This window comes from Rhinolophus sinicus, chromosome 6 (assembly GCF_057876585.1).
Source record: "Rhinolophus sinicus isolate RSI-liver-muscle chromosome 6, RSI-T2T, whole genome shotgun sequence".
NCBI lineage: Eukaryota > Metazoa > Chordata > Mammalia > Chiroptera > Rhinolophidae > Rhinolophus > Rhinolophus sinicus.
In genome coordinates this window covers 66,308,332-66,330,951 of record NC_142506.1, presented here as the reverse complement: position 1 = coordinate 66,330,951, position 22,620 = coordinate 66,308,332, and the positions used below count along the sequence as shown (strand labels likewise).

Genomic DNA, 22,620 nt, shown 5'->3' with positions numbered 1-22,620 from the left:
TGGAGTCAGAAGGGAGACTTCAGGGGAAGAAACAAGTGATGAGAAGTCCTACAGGTGGGAATGAAGGTAACCGAGGCCGGAGCTTAGTGGATTGCTAGGATATTGACACGGCAATTTTATAATTTCATTTTATCAAGTACATTTCCAATCAGTAAACATAAATCTGTCTACCACTTATTGACCATAAACCTTCTTTCTCAGATATTTGGGGAAGAGCCTATCCTTTGGGGTCAGAACATCAAGGTTTCGAATCTCGGCTTCGCACCTTGTAGCTGTGTGGCATCACTTGAGCCTGAGTTGTCTCAGCCTTTAAATTTTGACAATGTTATTATTCAAAATGACTGTAAATCTCCTGACGTACTATCTAGCGCGTACTAGTTATACTGCGGCTATTCATCTTTTATCATTTGTACGTTCTTATGCTTCAACATCTTCACAGATCTGACCTGATCCACCCACCACTTCCCACTCACTTGCTACACGTTTATGGATTAGCTACCAACTGACAACCATTGTGAAAAAGGCCAAATGGTGGTTGTCACCAGTACTCATTAGGAGGTTTGGCGATGAGAAGGGTCAAGGTGCAGGGATGGTCATGAACAGGGAGCATCCTCCAGGCCACCAGTGAGCAGGATTTGGGACACAAGAAACCTAAGAATGGGAAGACCCAAGAAAAAGCTGGAGTTTTCCAAAACTGCTGGAGATTTTCCCTCAAAAATATATATGTTATATATATATATATAGTTTTGTAGGTAGAAGAGTGACATAGCAGTGGTTCCTGGGTTATGGGAGGAGAACATGCTTCAAAGTTATTGAATCATACTCGACACTAAGTAATTCTTCCTTAGACACTGTGTTCTCCCTCAAAAATTCAAATGAAGAGAGTTTAGAAGCTGATAAAGGGAGATATGGGTTATCATTAAGAACGATGCTGAACGAGACGTGCATTTGGAGAGAGCTATGCGAAGTGAGAAGAAGCCGCAAGGAGATAGAGGATGTTACTATTAACGTGATAAAATGTTACTTGTCTCTGACAGGTTTCCATTGTAAGGTTTGTATGTGCATTTCACCCCTCAGACCAGTTTTATTGTCAGAGTGACAAACACACTAGACCTGTTGAGTAAGTCATGCTAATCATTGGAATGTCTTCATCCATCCCCCAACAGCCTTCCTCCCTTAGACTATCTACCTGTGCCTTTCAGGTGGATTTGGGGAACCGTATGGGATATTCTGCTTTTTCATTTTCTCTTTACTGTGTCCTCTTTTCAGTGTTGCTGAAATAAGACTGATTTTGCTCAGGCAGCTGGACACGCTTAGGATATAGGGCAGATTTTGTTACATTTTTCTTTGAGTAGATAGAATCTATTTTGGCTTGAATCAAGGGTCACAGGAGAAAACTAGTCAAGAAGAGAAGAACACCTGTCTTTACTCTGGCAGGAGAAGTTCCGGTTCCCTTCAGGCTTTGCCCCCAAGTCCCTAATACATCCCTTCTCCCCAGGCTCCTGTATGGTTTGCTCTCTGCCTCCTCTTCTCGCACTGCACTGAGAGCCAGGGACACCGGTCCTTCCTCAGTTTCCACAGCCTTCTCTATATCGATACTTCCCAATTTTATAAGTCTGGACCAGAATTTGCTTCTGACATTCCGACGCAAAGATTCAAACCTCTGGCCTTCTCCATTTGAACTTTTGCAGATGGCTCAAAGTGAAATCATTTTCTCACTTAAACCTACGTCTGTATTCCCATCTCACCCAACAGTAACATTCTTCACCGACGTACTCATGCCAGAAGCCTAGGAAGGACCATTGCTTCTTCACTCTCCGTTAACTTTCACACTCTCTGTTACTAAGTCTGGTCGACACTGTCTTCTTAAGTTCCCATAAATTTGTCCTTTACTTTCCATCTGCACTGCGTCCCCTGCCTCATGTCAGACAAATGGCACGTCTCACCCGCGATACTAAATAGCTCATAAGCGGTCTCCCTTCTTCCGTTCTTGCCCTCCCCACCAGTCAATCACCTACACTGCTACCATGGTGATCTTTCCAAAGAGTAACTGGGCTCAATCCTCAAAAGAGTCTTCACGGTCTTCAAGTTAAAACTCAAAACGTGTTTGGCATGGACCTCTCCAGACGTGGTTCTTAATAAATGAAGGCAGCTCCTGGCTACCAATGTTCCTGTTGATTTTTATCCCTCCCTTCCTGGCCCTCCCTCACCGAAATACACACCTTGAGCTCAAACAACATGATCCTTTTGAATTTGCGGGGATCTGTGATTGACTTCTTTTAGCTATTATTTGTATGTGGATACTTGCTGCTGCTTCTGCCTCCACCTTACTCACTCACATTTTTCATTTTTCAAGGTAGAGTTCAGCTCCTCCAGGAAGCCTTCCCTGATTTCTCAAAACCAGAATTAGATGTCTGTATGTGTTCCTCAGCACCATAGCAGAGAGTGCTAATGGCTAGTGTGATTTATCACATCCTAGTGTGAATCCTGGAGCATCTGTCTCCCACATGTACTCTCTCTCTCCCATTAGATGATGAGATATTCAACTCATTGTCACTACTTAATGAATCTCTGTTAAAATATAATTGACCGCATGCCTCCCACACACTGCAGTGTTGTTTTGTAGCTTACTGATGTTTTCTGAATGAATGTGGATTGTCCTGGGTTTGTCTGCCTATACACATGAAGGGTCTATGAGGTGCATAGCCTGACATAGAAAGCTGTTTTTATTAAGTTAATTCTTTCCTATTTCTTAAATTAGGACACCAGTCTTCTCCCTAACCCTCATTTTTGACACTTTCTACTCCAACAGCATAATTCAGAAAATTTGGGGTGACTTTCTTTGGGTAAAATGGGAACAAACTAGTTTACTGCTTTGATCTCCACTAGTTGTTGATAAAGGGACTGAAGAACACCAGGGATAAAGGTGTAAAACTATAATGTACAGAACGAAGTTTAACACTGTTTCTAAAAATTGAATCTCACGCTATAGTAGCAGGAAAGCTTTCACACACACAGAGAAAAAGAGTATATGAAACAGGAGATTAAAAGAGCTCAGTGAAAAAAAGGAAACCAAGATAAAAAGAGCGAAAGAGGAAAATGTATTTTAACAGCAGGAAATGACATGACACGACATGAAAAAAAAAAAAAAAAGAATAAAAATGTAGTGTAGAAAGACAGGTGGGAGGATGGAAAGTAAAAATGAATGACAAAAAATAAAAAGGCTGCCCAGAGAACACATAAAGGTGAAAAAAGGAAATTCCAATTATAAATTTAAGTTCCATTGCCTAAAAATTGGTATATTTTAAGAACGGCAGGATAGCATTCCTTACATATATTGCATTGTTCTTTTAATTTTCTTAAATTTGGAAGGTTAGTTTCCACTTTGACAAAACTTGTAAGGCATACACACATCAGTGTGTCGCTGAGGCAGTTGAGTCCAACCACCTTGGCTGGTCACGTTCAGGTACTTTGTCCCATTTGTGTCATTAACAGCTGTGCTGTGACACGATTAGCTGAGCAGGTTACCATTTATTTATTTTTTTTTCTTTTAGGCATACTTACTCCCTCCGAAATTGTTATTGGGGTACGTGGAGGACAAATAATTAGATTGCCACAAAAGTATAAAATAAGGGTACGCTGCTTTCTTCTAAGTAAAATGCAGCTTTCGTCTCTCATCTCCAGTACCACGGAGTCTAACTCTCAACAGCTATTTTTTTGGAAGTGCCTTGCTTCTGAGTCTGTTACTGATACGCAAATACTTCAGATTTCTGCCATCTATGTAAAGGCAGACTATAATAATATAAATGCAGACTATAATGATATAAATAAGGCAGAGTATAATAATATAGATAAAAATATGAATATTAACCTACAACATTAAAAAGGTAGACTTCATAGAAGCTACCTTAACAGCGGATGATAAGGTCTAAAACACAATCCAAATATTCTCTCTTCCCCTGCTCCTCAAACTAACAATGCAGTGTAGTAACTTTCTCATTTGGCAAACTGATTCCAAAAGTTCATGCCAAAGAAACAATTACGTAACTCTGGAGCTAGAGCAAGTGTGGAAAAAAATTAATTTCCTAGTTTAAAAGCTTTTAATGCAGTTCAATGCATCTCAACATCTGTTGAGATTTTGCTATTTTGAAGATAGCTGTGCTAGGAATATAAGTCACAGGGAGGCTGGAGGGTAAGATGTCAGAAAAATGCATTTAATCATACAGCAGGCCAGAACACAATAAACACTACAAGCAAAACACTCTCAAGAGGTATGAAGTGTTCAAAGGAAGAAGGCGTCATAAGTAGCTGGAAAAACAAGGAAATCTAGCAGAGGACGTGTTACACATCTGAGGTGAGTCAGGAAGAGAGGGTAGAGTTCTGAAGAGAGATACATGGGGTCTGACTGGTCTTTCCACTGTGATGCTTATCCTGTTTTATCTGATATTACCTTCTTGCTATTTTCTTCTTGCAGTTCCAACTTTCTGTATAAACCTTCCACCATCTGACCTCACTAAGAAGTAATCATATCAAACTCATCAGTGTCTCCGGACCGAACATATTCTAAAATCACTTTGCTTCTACTCACGCTATTCTCTGTTTGCTTCTCTGCTTTCTTCCTTTCACTCAAGTAGGGTGCACACGAGTTGAGAAGCCTTAGTTCACGTTCAATCAGCATCTTTCTTGACCCCTCTGGGAAAAAGTGTATCTCAGGTACTTCCAAATCTCTTTGTATGTTGTTTCATGACTGTGTTTCACAGTGTCACTCGTTGATAAGCCTGCTCCTTTGCAGATTCCTATGGGCCTGTGCAATGACAAAGGTTTCCGTGTACCCTCAGGTGGGTGTCTCAGGTGGGATATAGTCAGTGTCTGTGTCTACCCTGATGGAGGCAGTTCTCGGTGGGAGGACAGTAGGTGCAGATGGCATTAGGGCTTGTGCATCTACAGCAAGGTGCACGTAAGCAGCAGCTGGCACCGAACAGCAGCTGAGGGAGCTGGGGTTCACTTCCTCCTCTGACCCTGTGGACTAGGAATGGGGGCATTGGAAGGTTGCCACCTGCAAGCCCATAGCGCTGAGTCGCCCCAACAGTAAGGGACCGGTGGACAGCCCTCCCACGCACTTCGGTGCGCTTTCCCAGCCACTCGGCTGCATAAAGAGGCCCTTCCTTCCTTTCCAGGACCAGGGAAACACCTCCTTTCTTGCAGACTGTAAGAAAATACAAAGGACTTTCCTGGGGCTGGAGTGGGGATTCCCTCTGCAGGAACGTGCATTTTTCAGCCCGTCTACCCAGCTGCAGGCGCGCAAAGCCAAGGGGATTGGAGGACCTTGGACGCTCCGAGCATCCTGTGACCCCCCACATGCCTTTGCAGCCCAGCCAAAGGTCTGGAGCCCGGGAATCCGCTAACTAAGCGCTGCCCCACTGGTCGTCCCCAAGGCACCTCTTTGCCGTCACCGTGTTATGCAAATGAGGGGGCGTCTCATTGGCTGGGCCTCCAGCGCAGCTCCGAGGGCGCCTGCAGGGACAGCCCGGGTGGGGTGGTCGTGACCCAGACCCACGGCCCCTCGCGCCTCCTGGGCTGTGCCGGGTGTCCGCCTGCCCAAGGGACCTGCTACCTTTTCGGGGAGCGCTCCAGCATCAGGCCGCACACACTCCCACACAGTCCCCTCTTTCCAGGCACCGCGCGTTTTTTTTTCCGGGGAAGTAACTTTTGCATTCCCGTCTCCCCCGAGTCCTGGGGACCAGAGGCGGTGCTGAGCCTGGGGGCGGTTCCTTGGCAGCGTAGATTCTTGTGGGAGCCAGACTTTTGCTCCTGGGCTGGGTTTGCATCATCCCCATCACACCCTCAGGAGAGAGGAGCCAGCCCCCTTCCAGCCTCGGCTTCCGGCGCAAAGCAGACCCCCTCCCCCTTCTGCTGTCCCTCTCCCGGCCACTGCATGTTATCCGTCCTCTCCCTCAGCTCTGCAATATTTTCTTTCCGCCTCCCTCCTCTCCTCCATTTGTTTCGTGTTTCCCACTCTTTGAGGAAGGATGGTTGATTTGGAGAGCGAAGTGCCCCCTCTGCCTCCCAGGTACAGGTTTCGGGATTTGCTGCTAGGGGACCAAGGATGGCAGAACGACGACAGGTGAGTGGTGTGACGCGGGGCTGTTCCCCGAATAGGCTGAGAAGGAGACCCAGGTGGGAGCTTAGGGGGGGAAAGGAGGGAGAGGAGGAAAAGGGAGCCCGAGGCTGGGGGAGGGAGTAAAGGGACTCGGATATGTCTCTCCATTTTGACTCCAGAGCCATTGCTGTAGACAAGGAACCCTTTTCTTTTCACTTTCTCATCCCTGCCTTGGATTTACTGCGTGTGTCTAGGGCTTATTCTTTTGTCTTTCTGTGCTTCCCTAGGACGTGTATAAGGCTGGTATTAGAGGTATAATACATCCAAAAGCACGCGATATCGGGGCCAGTTTCCCCCCTTAGGTGTTGGTTATCAAATTCAAAAATGTGTTCAAGTTGCTGGAAAAAGCAGATTAGAAACTTGAAATCTCCTGCACCCAGGGACTTACTCCTTGCCAGTGTTCCCCGATCAGGTGTCCACCTGTCCCTGGGCATTTCATACTCTTTAAACATTTGGAGTTGCAGGTAGACATTTGGTTTAAATATGTAACAGGTAGTCAATGAAAATGACAACATTTGCCATTGACAATTCTCACTTTGAACAGGTAACTATTATTAATAACGACATTTGTATGGCACGATCCCACCTTTTCATAATTAATGTATTTCTAACCTAAAGAGTATGCATGTTGTAAAATTAAAACTAAGTTTCAAACCTAGAATATTTATTATTCGCAAAACATTGCTCATGTGGATTTCCTATAGCATCACAGCTTTGCCTAAACTTCTGAAATGCCTCCGGATCTCTCTCTCTCATTATTTAAAAAGCACATTTGGTATTTTCTGGAATAGTCATTTCACGTATTGCATGCCACATTGCCTTGTTTTTTTTTTTTTTTTTTTTTAATATGCTAACTAGGCTTTGAAATGCTTCCTTGAAGTTCACTTTGCTATTGATGTTCTAATATAATTACATAAAAGATCCATTCTTGGTCTGATTTCAGAACCTCTCCATTCACCACTGGGAAATCCCTTCCTTCTTGTCTCATCATCTCAGCACCCAATGCAAACTTCTATTCCTACACACATGGAATTTTACCGCGCGCATGAGTGATCGAATTCTTCTTTGGTCTCAGATCAGTAATTTAAAGGGGTGTGGATGTTTTGTAGAGGATCATATTTCAACCCAATCTCTTCTTCTCAGGCAAAAACATACGTATTGATAAAAAATTAAAAGAGCAAATGCCAATTTACCAGTATGTTGGAAAGGAAGGTGTTCTAGCTGACTGAAGATAAAGAAAAGAATATTTAAACAAATTTGCAACACTCATTGACATTGGGATAAACTGTCACTAGTGATTGAATCTATATTTTCGACTTCAGAGCTTTAGGATCACGACATAGAACAGAAATTCTCTATTCTGTGCAGAAAGTGTGAGATGGGCTGAATACATGGGAGACATATTTTGAACTTTGTGGGGTAGCCTTGTTTTTTAATATCGTACCCAAGATATTAACTTGTGCATGTGGTTGCTCCCATTTTTCAAAGGATGCTGCAGGTATATGTCAGTAATTAAGAATTTACGTTGGTTGAATGTCACCTAAATGAATCACTGCTATATTTAAACCAAAGTTTTGTACATTTGTTTACAATATCTATGACAATAAAAGTTTATGCTAGCCCAACTTTAACTTAAACATTAGGCCATATTTACTATTAAAATAAAGTACTAAACATGGGAAAAACTGTTCATCTAGTCTTCAAGTTTTGACTAATTTTGCGGCTGCATGGAAACTTAATAATTAGTTTTGGTTCCATCTGTTGTCCATCTTTGAAGACAAGACCCTTTGATTAATACTAATCAGATATTAATGCCCTTTGATTGAAGCCTTGGACCCAGGCTTCAACCCTCTGCTTATTCCTTCACGAGTTGAGTGGCCTTGGGCAAGTAATTTCCACCATTATGAGATTCAGTAATCTTAGTTCCGTAAGGGACAAGACTAAGTTATTGGCACTAAGTAGTGGCTAGTACTCTATTAACTATGCAAATGTTATGTATATGCATGTGTGTATATACACACAGATATGCATATGTGAACCTATGCTATATGTTATCACAGTCCATCTTCAGATACTCCCTGAAGAGTAGGTAATTATTTTAAGGACAAGGAAACTAAGTTTCTGGGAAATTTAATACTTCGCTTTCTAATATATTTCATAAATGTAAAGATGACACTTGGGTTCAGTTCTTTGTGACTCAAATTCCTCAAGAAGCTCATCCTTTCCACTTAATTAATTTGAATGTATGAGACTAATTTTACAGCATCGAGCCTCGTTTAGGTGCTCATTAAATGTTAGCTGCCGTCTTCACTTGTAATTTGCAGTCTGCAATTCTTTTTTGTTTTCCTTCAGCATCCTGAATTCATACGCAGTAAGTAGAGCCATCTCTTTGGTCGTTGATACGGTCACCAATTCCTCTTTGCGGTGAAGTCTGAGGGGCCATCTTATTCTGCTTCTTATCGCCGTGGCCTCAGTTCCTGCAGAGTAAGGAGGACGCGCTCTTTCCTAGAGCAATACACAGACAGTGTCCGCCAACAGATATAGTTGGAGCTCTGCCCACATACTTCAGGCTACTTTCTGTGAACACCCAATGCCCGCGGTCTTTTGGGTTTTTGGTTCTATTTTGATCTTCTGGCCTCAACAGCACACAGGCCTGCTTGGCGAACGAGCCAGAAGTACCACTAAGCCGGGATTTGTTAGATTAGGACCTTAGCTTCCTGCCTCCTTGACCCGGGTAATTCTGAAGCATGTTGTACACTCTGTCCAGTAGGACTGAACTCCAGTTGCCCACAGTGGTAACTGGCTTGATACTGCCAGCTTTGTTGTCTTCCTTCCCACCATTTGCCCTATTGGTATTTTCTGGATCATTTCCCAAATAAACCACTTACACTGCAATCTTTCGCAAAGTCTCCTTCTGGGGGAAATTTGAACCAAAGTGGGTATCATCTTGGTCTAGAGTCACATTGTAGAAATGACAGGGGGATTATATGATGGGAAAGTGGACACCTTCCACCTCGCTCTTCATTGAAAGAATTTTAAAATCAGGGCATGGTCGATTGGCACGTGGAAATGAGTGAGGAGTCTGATCGATGCGTGAAGGGTGTTGTTAAAGAGGGAACATTGGTGGGTCTACACAACACAGCATAGTTTTCTGTGAACTAACCTTGGAAAGTTCACTTAAATTTACATGGTACCACCTTTTGGTAGGGAAACAGACACACGTAATGTACATGTAATATATATGTGTATCGTCATGTGTCAAATAATGCGTCACCCATGGACCACATATACTACAGTAAGATAATGGAGCTGAAAAATTCCTATCGCCTAGTGACGTAGCTGTCAGAATGCCATCGTGCAATGCTTTACTCATGTGCGTACGGTGATGCTAGTGTAAACACACCTACTGTACTGCCAGTTGTACAAAAGTACAGCACACACAATTAGGTACCGTCCGTAATACTCGGTAATATGTTACTGCTGTATGTATTTCCTAAACTGTACTTTTTATCATTATTTTAGAGTATACTTAAAAAGGAAAGTTTGCTATAGAATAGTACGCCGCATGACATTGGACAGCAGCCTCATGCATCTTGTATTTACGCCTCACTTGATTGCATCATTTGCTCTTGTGCTTGATTTAGTCTTGTGTTTTGTGTAGGAACGTGCTGTCCAGGCTCATAGCCCAGGAGCACGGGTGTACCATTCGGCCTGGCTGTGCAGCAGGCTGGGCCATCTAGGTGTATGGACGTGACTCTATGATGCTCGCACAACAACGACATCACTTAACAATCCATTTGTTAGAACATCTCCCTGTAGTTAGGTGGGCATCACTGTATATATGATGTATATGTAGTAATACTATGTTCTATATGAAATACATATAATGTGTCTGTACTATATATACATATATATATGTATACATATATATGTATATGTATATATATACACACACACATATATATATACATATATACATATATAACACATCTTATGTAAGTACTTCTCATTTGCATTCTGCTTTGCTGAGTAGGCCAAGGGAAGACTTAGCCACAGTCATGCAGGTAATTGAGCTGATGAATGACATGAGTTCTGGGAGCCATGAAATAAGTCTGAGAGCTGCTAAAATGACAACAACATTTATGCCTTGGGGATGTCTGTTGTGTATATGATGCACGTTTATTTCTTTGGCATCCTGAGTAACCCACACAGCTAATTCAAATGGTCTGTATCATATCATATTTCTGTAATGGCCGTTTGTCCCTTTAGCTAATACTTGAACGCATGCTGCATTCTGGGCCTTATTAAGTTAGGTTTTAGGAAGGCTGCAGGAAAGAATATGAAACAGTGCTTGCTCAGGAGGTGTTTGCAGACAGAATTAGAGGTGAATTGCCCCCCAGGTCAACAAAAAACAGTATTGTTTATGTTATGATGATGTCCTTGCAGAATTTCCACTTGAGCGTGTCTGTCAGGCACTATTTGTAGGTCGGACAATCAGGTCCGCTTGAAAATAAAGTAGCTAAGGTCACTATATTACAGAGGAAGCAAAGTCGTCAATATATTTGGAATCTACTATTTAGAATACCTAGTATCTTCACAGTTACTCTACTATAGAAACTAGTAGGACTAGAGACTGAATTTAACTGGTTTTATATGGCCGCCATTCTGTAATATGTAGAATGGTTCTAGTGTTACAATCCACTGTTTTTTGTTTTAATATTTCCAAGATTCATAAAACAATAAAGATTTAGAATATTCTCCAAAGTTAAAGATTAGTAAATGTCAGGCTTTAAATGCCTTCATACAGTTAGAATAAGCCTTTCTTAACCTTGATCATGACTTACTAATTTTAAAGTTTGGAACACAATGCACTTGATGTGGATAAATTATCACAATGTGGATAAATTACTGTTAATGGACAGTTCTCAGCTGTAGTCATGCAGGACTAGGCCATTTATTTAACGAACACCATTCTGGTTTTCAAATATCTGTTTCGTTGTTTCGACTCCATTAATTTTAAATGTATCTTTCAGGTTTTGTAGACGGTATTTAAAAGTAATGCAGGAAAGTCACCTAATGCATTGTAGTAATTGAAAACGTAAAAGGATCTGAACAAAGAGTACGATTCAATCAGTTAATGGTTTAAAAGGTGTTTATAAAATGGGAGAAATGTTTGGATAGCTTTGGAGTATGTGTAAATTTAGATACTGTACAAAGCAAATATATTAACGTATATAACCAAATTAAATTGGGGGAATGGGTTTTGGATTGGCAGATGATATATTTACATAATTTACCAATTTTATCTCTCTTAATAAATTTCATATTATTTTGAAAAGTAGCTATTTAATGTAAAGTACTTATTCTAAGTTTGTGAGCTCAGATCAGTAAATACACTTTTAAAATATTTTAATGTTACAATTCAATTAAAAAATGGGCAAAGGACCTGAATAGATATTTCCCCAAAGAGGACATACAGATTGCAATAGACATGAAAAGATGCTCAACATCACTAATCATTAGACAAATGCAACTAAAACCACCATGAGATATCACCTCACACCTGTCAGAATGACCCACATCAATAAATTAACAAACACCAAGGCAAGGATGTGGAGAAAAGGGAACCCTCGGGAACTGTTAGTGGGATTGCAAAGTGGTGCAGCCACTATGGAAAACAGTATGGAGGTCCTCAAAAAAATTAAAAATAGAACTACCTTATGACCCAGTAATTCCACTCCTGGGTACTTATCTAAAGAAATCCAAAACACTAACTTGAAAAAATATATGTACCCCTATGTTTACTGCAGTGTTCTTCACAATATTGTGTATTGCTATTCACAATAACTGAAATGCCCATCAACAGATGACTGGATGAATAAATTATGATATATTTGTACAATGGAGTATTACTCAGCCATAAAAAGAATGAAATCTTATTATTTGCAACAACATGGATGGACCTAGAGAATACTATGCTAAGTGAAATAAGCCAGATGGAGAAAGACAAATACCATATGATAGCACATATATGTGGAATCTAAGGAACAGAATAAACAGGTAAACAAGACAAAAATAGACTCATAGATGCAGAGAACTAATGGATGGTGGATAGATGAGAGCGGTTGGGGGATGGAGGAGAAGGTGAAGGGATTACTAAGTACAAATTGGTTGTCACAAAATAGTCAGGGGGATATAAAGTACAGTACGGGGAATATAGTTAATAGTGTTGTAAAGACTATGTAGGGTGTCCGATGGGTACTGAACTTAATCGGACAAATCACTTCATAGATTGTATAAATGCCTAACCACTGTGTTGTACACCTGAAACTGATATAAAATAATAGTGAATGTCAACTATAATTACACACACACACACACACACACACACACACACACACACACGCACAGGAGGTACATACAGTACAGCACAGGGAATATGGTTAACAGTATTATAACAGCTATATATGACGTCAGGGGTACCAGACTTGGGATTATCACTTTGTGAGGGGTGTAAATGTCTAATCATTATGTTGTTTTCTACACCTGAAACTAATAAACAATATTTTAAGTGTTGTTAAAAAGAATGAAGTGTTATTATTATTGTTTAATTATATAGTGGGATCGACCATGCATGTGCAGTAGCTATAAAAATAATTTAAGCATTTATTATTAGAGAACCCAGACAATGCTGTGCTTCTTAGCACTGTCTGTTACGTCACAGGAAATCTCCATAAATCACGCAATAAAAATTTACCTGCTATGGAAGTAATAGTGCAAAAAATGATCATATATGTGTGTGAATGTGTGTGTGTGTGTATATATATGTGTGTGTGTGTGTATACATAAATAAATATATATATATATATATATATAGAGAGAGAGAGAGAGAGAGAGAGAGAGACAGAGAGACAGAGAGACAGAGAGACAGAGAGAGAGACAGCACCAAAAAAATGTATACACATTTTAAGAAAGGAAAACTGTATTAAGGTTGAAATACTCAATACGTACCAATAACAAAAGATGAATACAAGTTATGTTTGATTTCTGCAATTACAAGACGTGCTTGAAGTGGTTACCATCAGCTTCCAGACATTTCTGATTACGGTGAACTACTGCTTGAGCAACGTTGACCAAAGTGTCCACTTGTACACATTTTTTTGGTACCCCTGATTTGTGTGCGCACACGTGCACACCCTGTTTCCCCGAAAATAAGACCTAGCCAGACAATCAGCTCTAATGCGTCTTTGGAGCAAAAATTAATATAAGACCCGGTGTTATATTATATTATATCATATTATATTGTATTATATTATATTATAAGGACCCGGTTTTATATTATATAAGATGGGTCTTATAGTAAAATAAGACCAGGTATTATATTATTACATTATATTATATTATATTAGACCCAGTCATATATTATAGTAAAATAAGACTGGGTCTTATATTAATCTTTGCTCCAAAAGATGCATTAGAGCTGATTGTCCAGCTAGGTCAATAAGAAAATCACTTATTTTTGGGGAAACATGGTACATATATCTATATATGTATATATATAGAGAGATATGTATCTATATATATAAAACAGAAAAGTGCATCAATAATTACTGTTTTTCAATAGTTACCAAGAATTCAAGCATTAATATTTTATGTAAAAATATCTATGATTCCTTTCTTTTGATCTGCTCTTGTAAATAAAATTGAAATGTGGCTTTTCAAATTCTTTAGAGTTTACTTTTAAAGATTGATTCCATCTACCACTCTCATATATCCACTTTCTGTATATGGTTATGTATTAATAACACCTCTTCTGTGAATATTACACTTTTATCTCACAGTACCTCTACACATAATGTCTTGGATAAGGGAAGTTGGAAAGTAATTTCATTTTCCATATAAGGTATGTGGCATTGTAAGGAGATTAAACTTTCTAGTAACCAATTTTTCCAGTGCAGCTTCAAGTAGTCTTGAGGATGGGTACAAAAACGTACTCCCAGATGAATGACCGAGAACATGATTTCAGCTGATTTGTTTTATCAAAATTGTTAACATCCCTTTTTCTTTCTCTGTTAATAATATAACTCAACTTCTGCAAAAAAGAGGTTTTAGTGGTAGTATGAGAAATATACAAATGAAGGCTCAACACTGATAGTTTGGTCTTTATTACTGGTACAAAATAAAAATTAAACTAACAATATGCTTTGTTATTACATGTAGCTGTAGCTAGGCCATGATTTTATCTTTTTGCTGTTGTTAATAGTGAATGCAGTATTTTTATTGGCTTTTTCAAATCATGGTCTTATTAAAATGTTTTATATGTTCATAAACCATTTTGTCATCGATGGTCATCAGTTTTTATTAGTGTATCTATATATTGCCAGTCTCATACTCATGTCACCCAAGTTACCTTTAGAAAAAGAAGCAAAAGAAATATTTTTTATAGTGAAATTTACCCAGTTGCTTTCTATATTTATACTTTAAACTGAAATTGGTTTTGCCTCTTTGGAGCAATATTGAACACATACCTTCAGTCAAGATGTTTTTAAACTAATGCTTTTCCTGAGTTTAAAATTGTTTATTACAATTTTCTGTATAAAAGTAATCAAAATAAATAAGGATCTAAAAAAACCATTACTTTTACTCTTTGACAATCCTTGACTGGACATAGGATTTTTTTTTGTTCTGTTTCTATGGGTCATGAAAAAAATTCTTTTCACAAGGATCTTAACCATACGACCGCGATCAAATTGTGATTTACGAGAAAATCACTTGCAGAACAGAGTGAGAAGGAAAGGCTGCATGTGGAACATTGACAAAAACCTCATTCCAAATTCAAAATTGGTTGCATGGATTTGTGACATATAGGCCATAAGTGAAGTTAGGGGACTTGGAAGCCCTTCTCATATTGACAGTATGTCCAAGGGAGAATAGATAAGACAAGCAGGACCCAAAACGTCTTTCTGGTATGCAAAGTTTTTAAAGTTGTGAGCAAATGACTGAACTTCCTGCACAAACACATGATAAAGACTGAGTCTAGACACAGATTTTACTCTTGCTATTAAGTAAAATATAGAATGCTGTCAGTCCAGCATTTGATACTATCCATATGAAGTATTCATATCTAATACACGTTTATACATGAGTATTGTAGCCCATTCTAATTATCAGGGAAACCAAGAAATCTGCCACCTTTTAACAATCATGAGCTTGACCTTCCCAGCCAGGTCACATGATTTGTTTTCTATTGCCTAAAACAATCATAAATACTGACAGCTTTTCTAATATTATGTATTATGCCACTGTGGTTTTCTTAGTTACACACTCATGGGTTACAGAACAAAGGCTATGGTTTCTTAGGAGCTGAGGTTCCCTTCTATGCAACCAACCACCTCTTGACCACCCTCCAATTTAAAGCTTTTTTCATGGACGTTTGGCCTCATAATTTGTCCCCGTATCTGGGTTTTGGATGATTCTGAGCCACGATGATTGATGACTATTTCTCCTACCAAACAGTGACCATGTACACGCCTTGCAGTAGATGAATAAAAATGTCAGCTCTGTGAAGGCAAGAAAACACTGTGAAATGGCAGTAGGTTCCTTGTATCTGATCATCTGGAAGCGGAACAGTGCATCAGACATTTCGGATCTTGATTCCTCAGTAACTAGATACAACTAGAACAAGCGCTTACAGAGAATCTGAGATGTGGTGTAATTTCAAGGGAAGGAGAAATCGCTGCATATCCTTGGAAAAATGCATCATTTGTATAAACTAATTCAGCGCCTCAGTCGTACTGTGTTTTCCAGAAAATAAGACCAGGTCTTATATTAAGTTTTGCTCTAAAAGATGCAATAGGACTTATGTTCAGGGATGTCCTCCTGAAAAATCATGCTAGGACTTATTTTCCGATTAGGCAAGCCTGGGTGGCCTGTCGGGCACTGGCTGGCAGCACGTCCCCAAGTCTTTGACCCCTTTCCTGCTCAGAGTCTTCCCTGGGCCTGTGTTAGGAGCTGTGTTATCGAGTTCTCAGCATCCTGCAACTAAGTAAAGAGTGAGAATCGTCTCCCTCTGTGTCGGCGTTCCTTGTACTTAGAGTTGAATTACTTCCAATTTTCACAGCATGCAAACCGTGTAAGAGGTGGCCTTTGCATACAAAGCCATAACACAGTGAAGCTGAGAAAGAAAGCACTGCTTGTTCTGGGCTTTCTTGCACTAGACTTTGAACAGAAGCATAAGGATGAATTGTTATTACCAGGGCACATTTAAACCATCTTGTAAATCACTGTGGGAACAGGGACAAAAGTGGATTAACACATATCAACCATATTTAAGTCCCTGTGGGAACACTTGCAGCTTGTCCACACACGGCAAACACCCAGGTATTAACAGTGGGGACCAGATGTGTGGTTTAATAACGGACAGCTTGCTGTCTCAGGGCTGGCACAAATGGAAATACCTCTTGATCTAGGAATCCCATAGGATGATCAGTAAGCTGGACCAGTACCAGTAAGGAGTGGCGGCAATGACTCGTCCCTGTCACACCATCTGATGGTGACATTGGCAAATTATAGATGGAGACTTCTTGTGTTTGGTTTTATTTCTTGCCTCTCTCCCCATGAGAGTTAATGTGCTGTTTCACCTATCTCTACTGAAAATACCGAAGATAAATTGAAAATGGATGATGATATTGAACACAGTACTTATCGTAAAAGACAGTGAACATTTACTGAGCATAATGTGTACCACAGTGTTTACACATATTACGTGCATTTCTTTTAATCTGCACACTGGCTCTGAGGAACTCTGTTATTTTTCCCTTTTTATAGATGAATGACCTCAGGTACAGAAATATGTAACTTGTTCCAAGTTTCATAATTATAAGCGATAGAACCAGAAACTAATTATTGTGCCTACCAACTATGTTTATAACATAAACAAAGGGAATTTAATACTATTAAGTAACAGAACAAAAGGCAAACAAATGTGAAAGCTTCTGAAAGTAGAAAAATTGCAGCATCTGTATCTCTAGTCAAGGATTAAAATCACTAACTCAAAAGGAAAGTTAGGGAAGTTTTGAAGTTGATGATATTTTGGGGGGAGAAAATAATTAGTTTTTCCTCTAGAAAAACTCTAGATGTAGAGCATTGGGTTTTTTTTGACAGTCTTGAGTGACTGGATTGAAATCGGAAATCAATAAAATGACTAAAGCAAAGATTCTATGTATAATCTATCTGTCTGTCTGTCTGTCTGTCTGTCTATCATGTATTATCATCATCTATCAATCATCTATTATCTGTCATCATCTATCAATCTTCTATTTGTTATCTATTTATCTCACTATCTATCATCATTTATCTGTCTAAACCAGAGCAAATATGAATCAAAAGTCATCATATAAGATCATATAATTAACCTGCAAAGAGTCTTCAAATGTCCACTTTGGAAGCTTTATTCAGGGCCATCCATCTCCAATGGATGTTTGCTACTTTATCCACAACAGTGACCTTTCTTTGGCTATGGTTGGGTGTTTTTTTTCTTTTTCCTGTTTCTCAGGAGAACTTTGGGATTTCCTACTTATATTTCCACTCCCTAAGGCATTTGTACTCATGTGAAATTCACTTTTCTCCACCACTGTACTGCAGAGATGTGCTGCAGAGATGTTAGAAGGTTTCAGTGAGGTCATGCGGGATTATCTGACTGAGGGTTGAACACTCAGCCCTACCTATGAGTAGAATTCACTCGTTCCAAAGAAGATTTGTTGCTTCACGCAAATGCATGCAAAAGCACATAATAAGTAGAAACACAACAGAACAAACGATAGTAAGGGGTGTGTGTGTGTGGGGGACCAAATCAGGTTAGAGTTGGTGGCACACTATTCCATGAAGTTCTACAGAGTCACTGGAGATGTGCCACAAAGGTAGCCAGAACAGAGAAGAAGGCATACTCAGTGGAAAAGATGAGAAATAAACTAGCAGTTCAGAAGGAATCCATCTTTTCTGGATGTTCCGATTGAAAGGACATTGCTCCCATGTACCTCAGTTAGTGGGTGATGTCCTCACCCACTCTCCTCTCGTAAATCACAGCAAGTTTCCTAGGACTTTTCTAACATTCTCACTGCCAGCTGCGGATATAACTAGGAAGAATTATTCGCTGAGATCCACACGACACACAAAATTGTATTTCAGATGTATCTTGTAGGACGAAAAAAGGAACACCTGAGGTTACTGATACAACCCGAGGTTACTGATAGATTTTGACTCTTTGATTTAATCTTCCTTAAAATCCATCCTTTTTCATGTGGATTGCTGGCTTTGATTAATAATTAAGAATGCAAAGAGTAGAGTTCTATTCTTTGTTGTCAACCTGAAGTATGAATGTAGTCAACAGAGGCTAGGTTGGCCATCTCTTTATGGACGATCTACAAGGATTCTAACCACAAGACAAGCAATCCTGAATTGTGGTTATTCTCACTGCCTCCCAGATATTGGGTTAATTCATTTCTTTTTCCACAAAGACCTAAAGTATAATAAATATCATGCAACTTAACATCCTATTAAGGCTTTGTAAGCATCCTGAATTTAGGTATTTATACAACCTTATATATCTGTATATAAATGGACGGAGATATATGTTAAGCAGAAAATTATTACTGCAGACTTATGCTTGCTAAGTAATTGATATAAGATAAACAGCCTCAAACAAAAACATGCTTTCAACTTGCCATTTATATCACTATTATCCTTCCGAACTCTACATTTCAAAACTTGACAGTAGTTTGATACTCTTTTTTCAGCTTTCTTTCCTAATTAGTTATTGATCCCCCAATCCATTCTATTTTGGTAGGATTCCATTTATTTAGATTACTACAACCCTTGCTAACATGCCCCATTGTTCCCAGTCTGTTCTACGCACGCCACCCCCAATACTCTTCCATGGCCAATTCGAGCGTTGCTCAATCTACGTACTTTCATCATAATGTTCTTAAGCATGATTTTAACATATAATGTTCATGTTTGAAAAGCCATGCAGTGCCACTAATGCTTATTACGTGAAATTTAAAGTGCACAGCCCCATCTTCAGTGCTCTTCATTGATTCCTTCATTAGTTCATCCTAAAATGTTCTTTGGAATGTTATCATGGCAGTTTATTCACAGAAATCACCCCTCGCCTCGCATGCTGATACCTGTCTCTTGCTCATGTCCTTCCAGGCTCTGAGGCTGTCTCCTACTGTTCCTGTCCTTGTCTTTCCTTCCGTCATGACCGGACCCCAAACTGGACAGAACCAGTTACTAATGAAATCTTTAAAGTCACTCAGGCTATTCAATATATTTTACTTAATGTTATGTTTTAAAACCATGTGTTATTTCAGGTATAATGTAACTTTTCTAGGGCAAAAGCTGTACCTTCGCTTCATTTTGGATTCTCCTACATTATTTAATACAACTGGTTTACAGAGAGCATCCAAGAATTTTAGTTCTATAATATAAGGAAAATAGTTTTAAAAGACAAAAAAACATCACAGCTATGATATATATGTACACCACATATATAAATATATACGTGATTATGGTAAAAAATAAGGGGTCATTTCAATTTGAGTGTTTTTTCCTCCCATGGAAACAAAATAGTGTTTTAAAGCTCATTCTCAATCCAGGTATGGTAGTTTCAATCACTTGACTTGAAAACGCCTTTCCCACATCTCTCTTAATATTCGCCAGGAGCTTTCCTTTGGAAATGGCAAAGCAGTGTGTGCTTCAGTCCGTAATTCCTACTGTGACAATTAATTCTAAAGATTGTTCAAGTGAATTCTGAGATTTACATAGGGAGCTGCTCAGCGAAAGCCATCCATTGTCTGGACAGCCAGGGGTGCCACTGGCTAAGGGACATGTGGAGGTAGTGAAAAGATCAACTCCATCTCCAGCTCACATGGGGAGTGGTGGCAGTACTCAAATAATTGGGATGGATGGAAATAATTCTTTTTTTGTCTTAAATCCTGTAAAATTGTCTTTTCTTATTGGAGAACAGTGTAGAATGTGTCTAATTTTGCAGTGCTAGTATGAAAGATTGTCCTGAGGAATAAAAATAGATGTAAAATGCATCTGACCATTACCTATTAGGTTGATGCAAAAGTAATTGCGGTTTTTGCCTGTATTTTAAACCTTTTAAACTGCAATCACTTTTGCACCAACCTAATACACACGTTCCAAGTCATTGAATAGAAGGCGTATTATTCTAAAACATGTATATTCCTATTATGATTCTATTTACCAAGTCAGATCCTTACTTTTTTTTTTTTGCATGGAATGACTACTTTTGACTTAACGTCATTCTCCTTTTTAGTACCTGAAAGAAGTTTGTAATACATCTTTGCTTGCAGCTTTATTACCACAGGGCAGGTAGGAAAGAGACAAACTCTAGTACTTGTATAATTAGATGTGTACTTAAAAAATAAGACGAGTAGTATGTTCATTATAAAGTTGCCCTGAATTGCTGATTTTATTCTTCCTCCAACATATTCCAAGTAATGTCTTCTTTTAGTAAACCCACATAATGAAGTGAGGAGGAAATTCCTCTGTGCATCCCGAAGTGTATTTAAATTGAACTGATTGCTGCTACCTGTGAGGTAGGACAATATCTGAGGTTTCTGTGGCACGATGCACACTGTCCTTGAACTTGTGTTGTGTTGGAGAGGTAGGCATACAAAAGAACTGTCACATACGCTAGAACATGGCACAAGGAACAGAAGTGTTAGAGCACTGGCAAAAGCTGGGCGAGTTCTAGAAAGAGAGTCCATCGGATATCTTAGGATTCATGTATTAGAAACGAAGTAGCAATGGTTGGGACAAAGGCATGGTGGGTTTTCCACAGGGCAAGTTCTAGGGGGAAAATGCAGTAAGGAGACTAAATTGGAAACGATGTGGGGTTCATGGAGCTCACGGATGGACATTAGTAGTTTGGCGGAAGAGTGTAAGGAGAGTTTAACATTGGCAAGTGAAAAAGTGATTTTTTGTTTCTTTTTCTGTAGACTGGGGAATTTTCTAAGGTTTCGGACTAAGGAAGTAGCATGATCAAAGTTGTAGCTTTGTGGAATTATTAACTCAGAACTATGTGGAATGGCTTGGAAGAGAGAGTGGGGAGATTTATTAAGCTACTTTGGTGGACTAGAAGAGCATTGACAGTGAAAATGGCCAAAAAAAAAAAAAAAAAATCTAACAGAAAATTCGGTAAGTGTCATTAACAAACTTGAGAATGGACCGACGTGGAGAATATCTATGTGAAATGAGAGGAAATAGGAAAAGAAGATCAATTAGTGTTAGTGTTTGTCATGTTCATACAATGCAGTTTGATATTACTCATTTGGATTATAAATTCTAGGGGCAAAATTTCTAGTATCTAATCAACATGTGTTGCAAAACATCCAAGAAAGGTGCTATTTTTTAAGCTCTTTTTTTATTTTTTATTTTTTAATTTTTTTAAGGAGGGTGCATCTCACAGTGGCCCATGCAGGGATCGAACTGGCAACGTTGGTGTTATCAGCACCACGCTCTAACCAACTCAGGTAACCCGCCACCCCTGCTTATTTTTTGTTATGAATCAAAGTTGATTCAATAAGTAATAGTGAAGTCCTGACCATGAGCTGTATCTGTGCTAAGGTCTCTGAAAACAAACAGTAAGCTATTCCCAGCCTTCACGTATCTCAGAAAGGAAAGAAGGCCAAATAATGAAGGTCCTTGAATAAGGGCCTTTCCTTCACTGTCATTTTCTGATAATGGTGGTGAGATGCCCTAGGAATTTAACTCTCGTTTATATCAATTAGCTTGTGATAAACTTGGTTGTGTTACATGTCATTTTGCCACAGTTCCAAGAATCTATTGACCACTTAAATTGAGGACTTACTATAATTATTGTATAGCGTACTATGTAAAAATAACATAAGTATGAAGAAATTATGTTAGTACAGAGGAAAAATGATGATGTGATGATATTAGGTACATGGAATGCATGCACAAAAATGCTGCTATATTCTATTTAAATAATTTTAAATCAACAGCAATGGCTTGACCAAGGTTTTCTCCAGTATTAGAATGAAGAAAGCAAGAGGAAAGTCAGTTATTTTATTATTTTTCTACAAAGCTTTTAGAAGGTTTGTCGGAGTACATACTAGGTAATGCTTAGTGAAAATTGGTTTTAGAATGTATATGTCTAAAAAAAATGTATATGCCTAAATTAAATATCTCTTTTAATGAAATGGGTATGTTCAATAACTTACACAATGAAGAAAAGGACAATTAGATTGAAAACACCTAGAAAGACCCCAAAATATCAGGGATTTGCAAGCGTAGCCAAATATGATGAGTGTCAAGGAATATAAAACATGTCACAAATACATATACTCACATTGCATCCTTTTATGAGGAGGGGGCAACTTTTTAGGTTGAGAACGATGGGGCTGTTTTCA

At 39.1% G+C, this 22,620-nt stretch overlaps 1 protein-coding gene across 9 annotated transcripts in view; it reads left to right on the top strand.

Annotated features, from left to right (window-relative positions):
- The first annotated feature begins 5,520 nt into the window (after positions 1-5,520).
- Positions 5,521-22,620, top strand: part of KCNT2 (potassium sodium-activated channel subfamily T member 2) — a 227,657-nt gene continuing 210,557 nt past the window's right edge. For 4 of the 9 annotated variants that reach the window (XM_074317060.2, XM_074317059.2, XM_074317058.2 and 1 more), the window contains exon 1: positions 5,522-6,124. In XM_074317060.2, coding sequence (XP_074173161.2) covers positions 6,030-6,124 — 95 coding nt within the window. In that variant the 5' untranslated portion in view covers positions 5,522-6,029. Of the gene's footprint in view, positions 6,125-22,620 lie in introns of all 9 variants that reach the window. The other 5 variants (XM_088799157.1, XM_074317061.2, XM_074317057.2 and 2 more) reach the window with 4 other exon arrangements.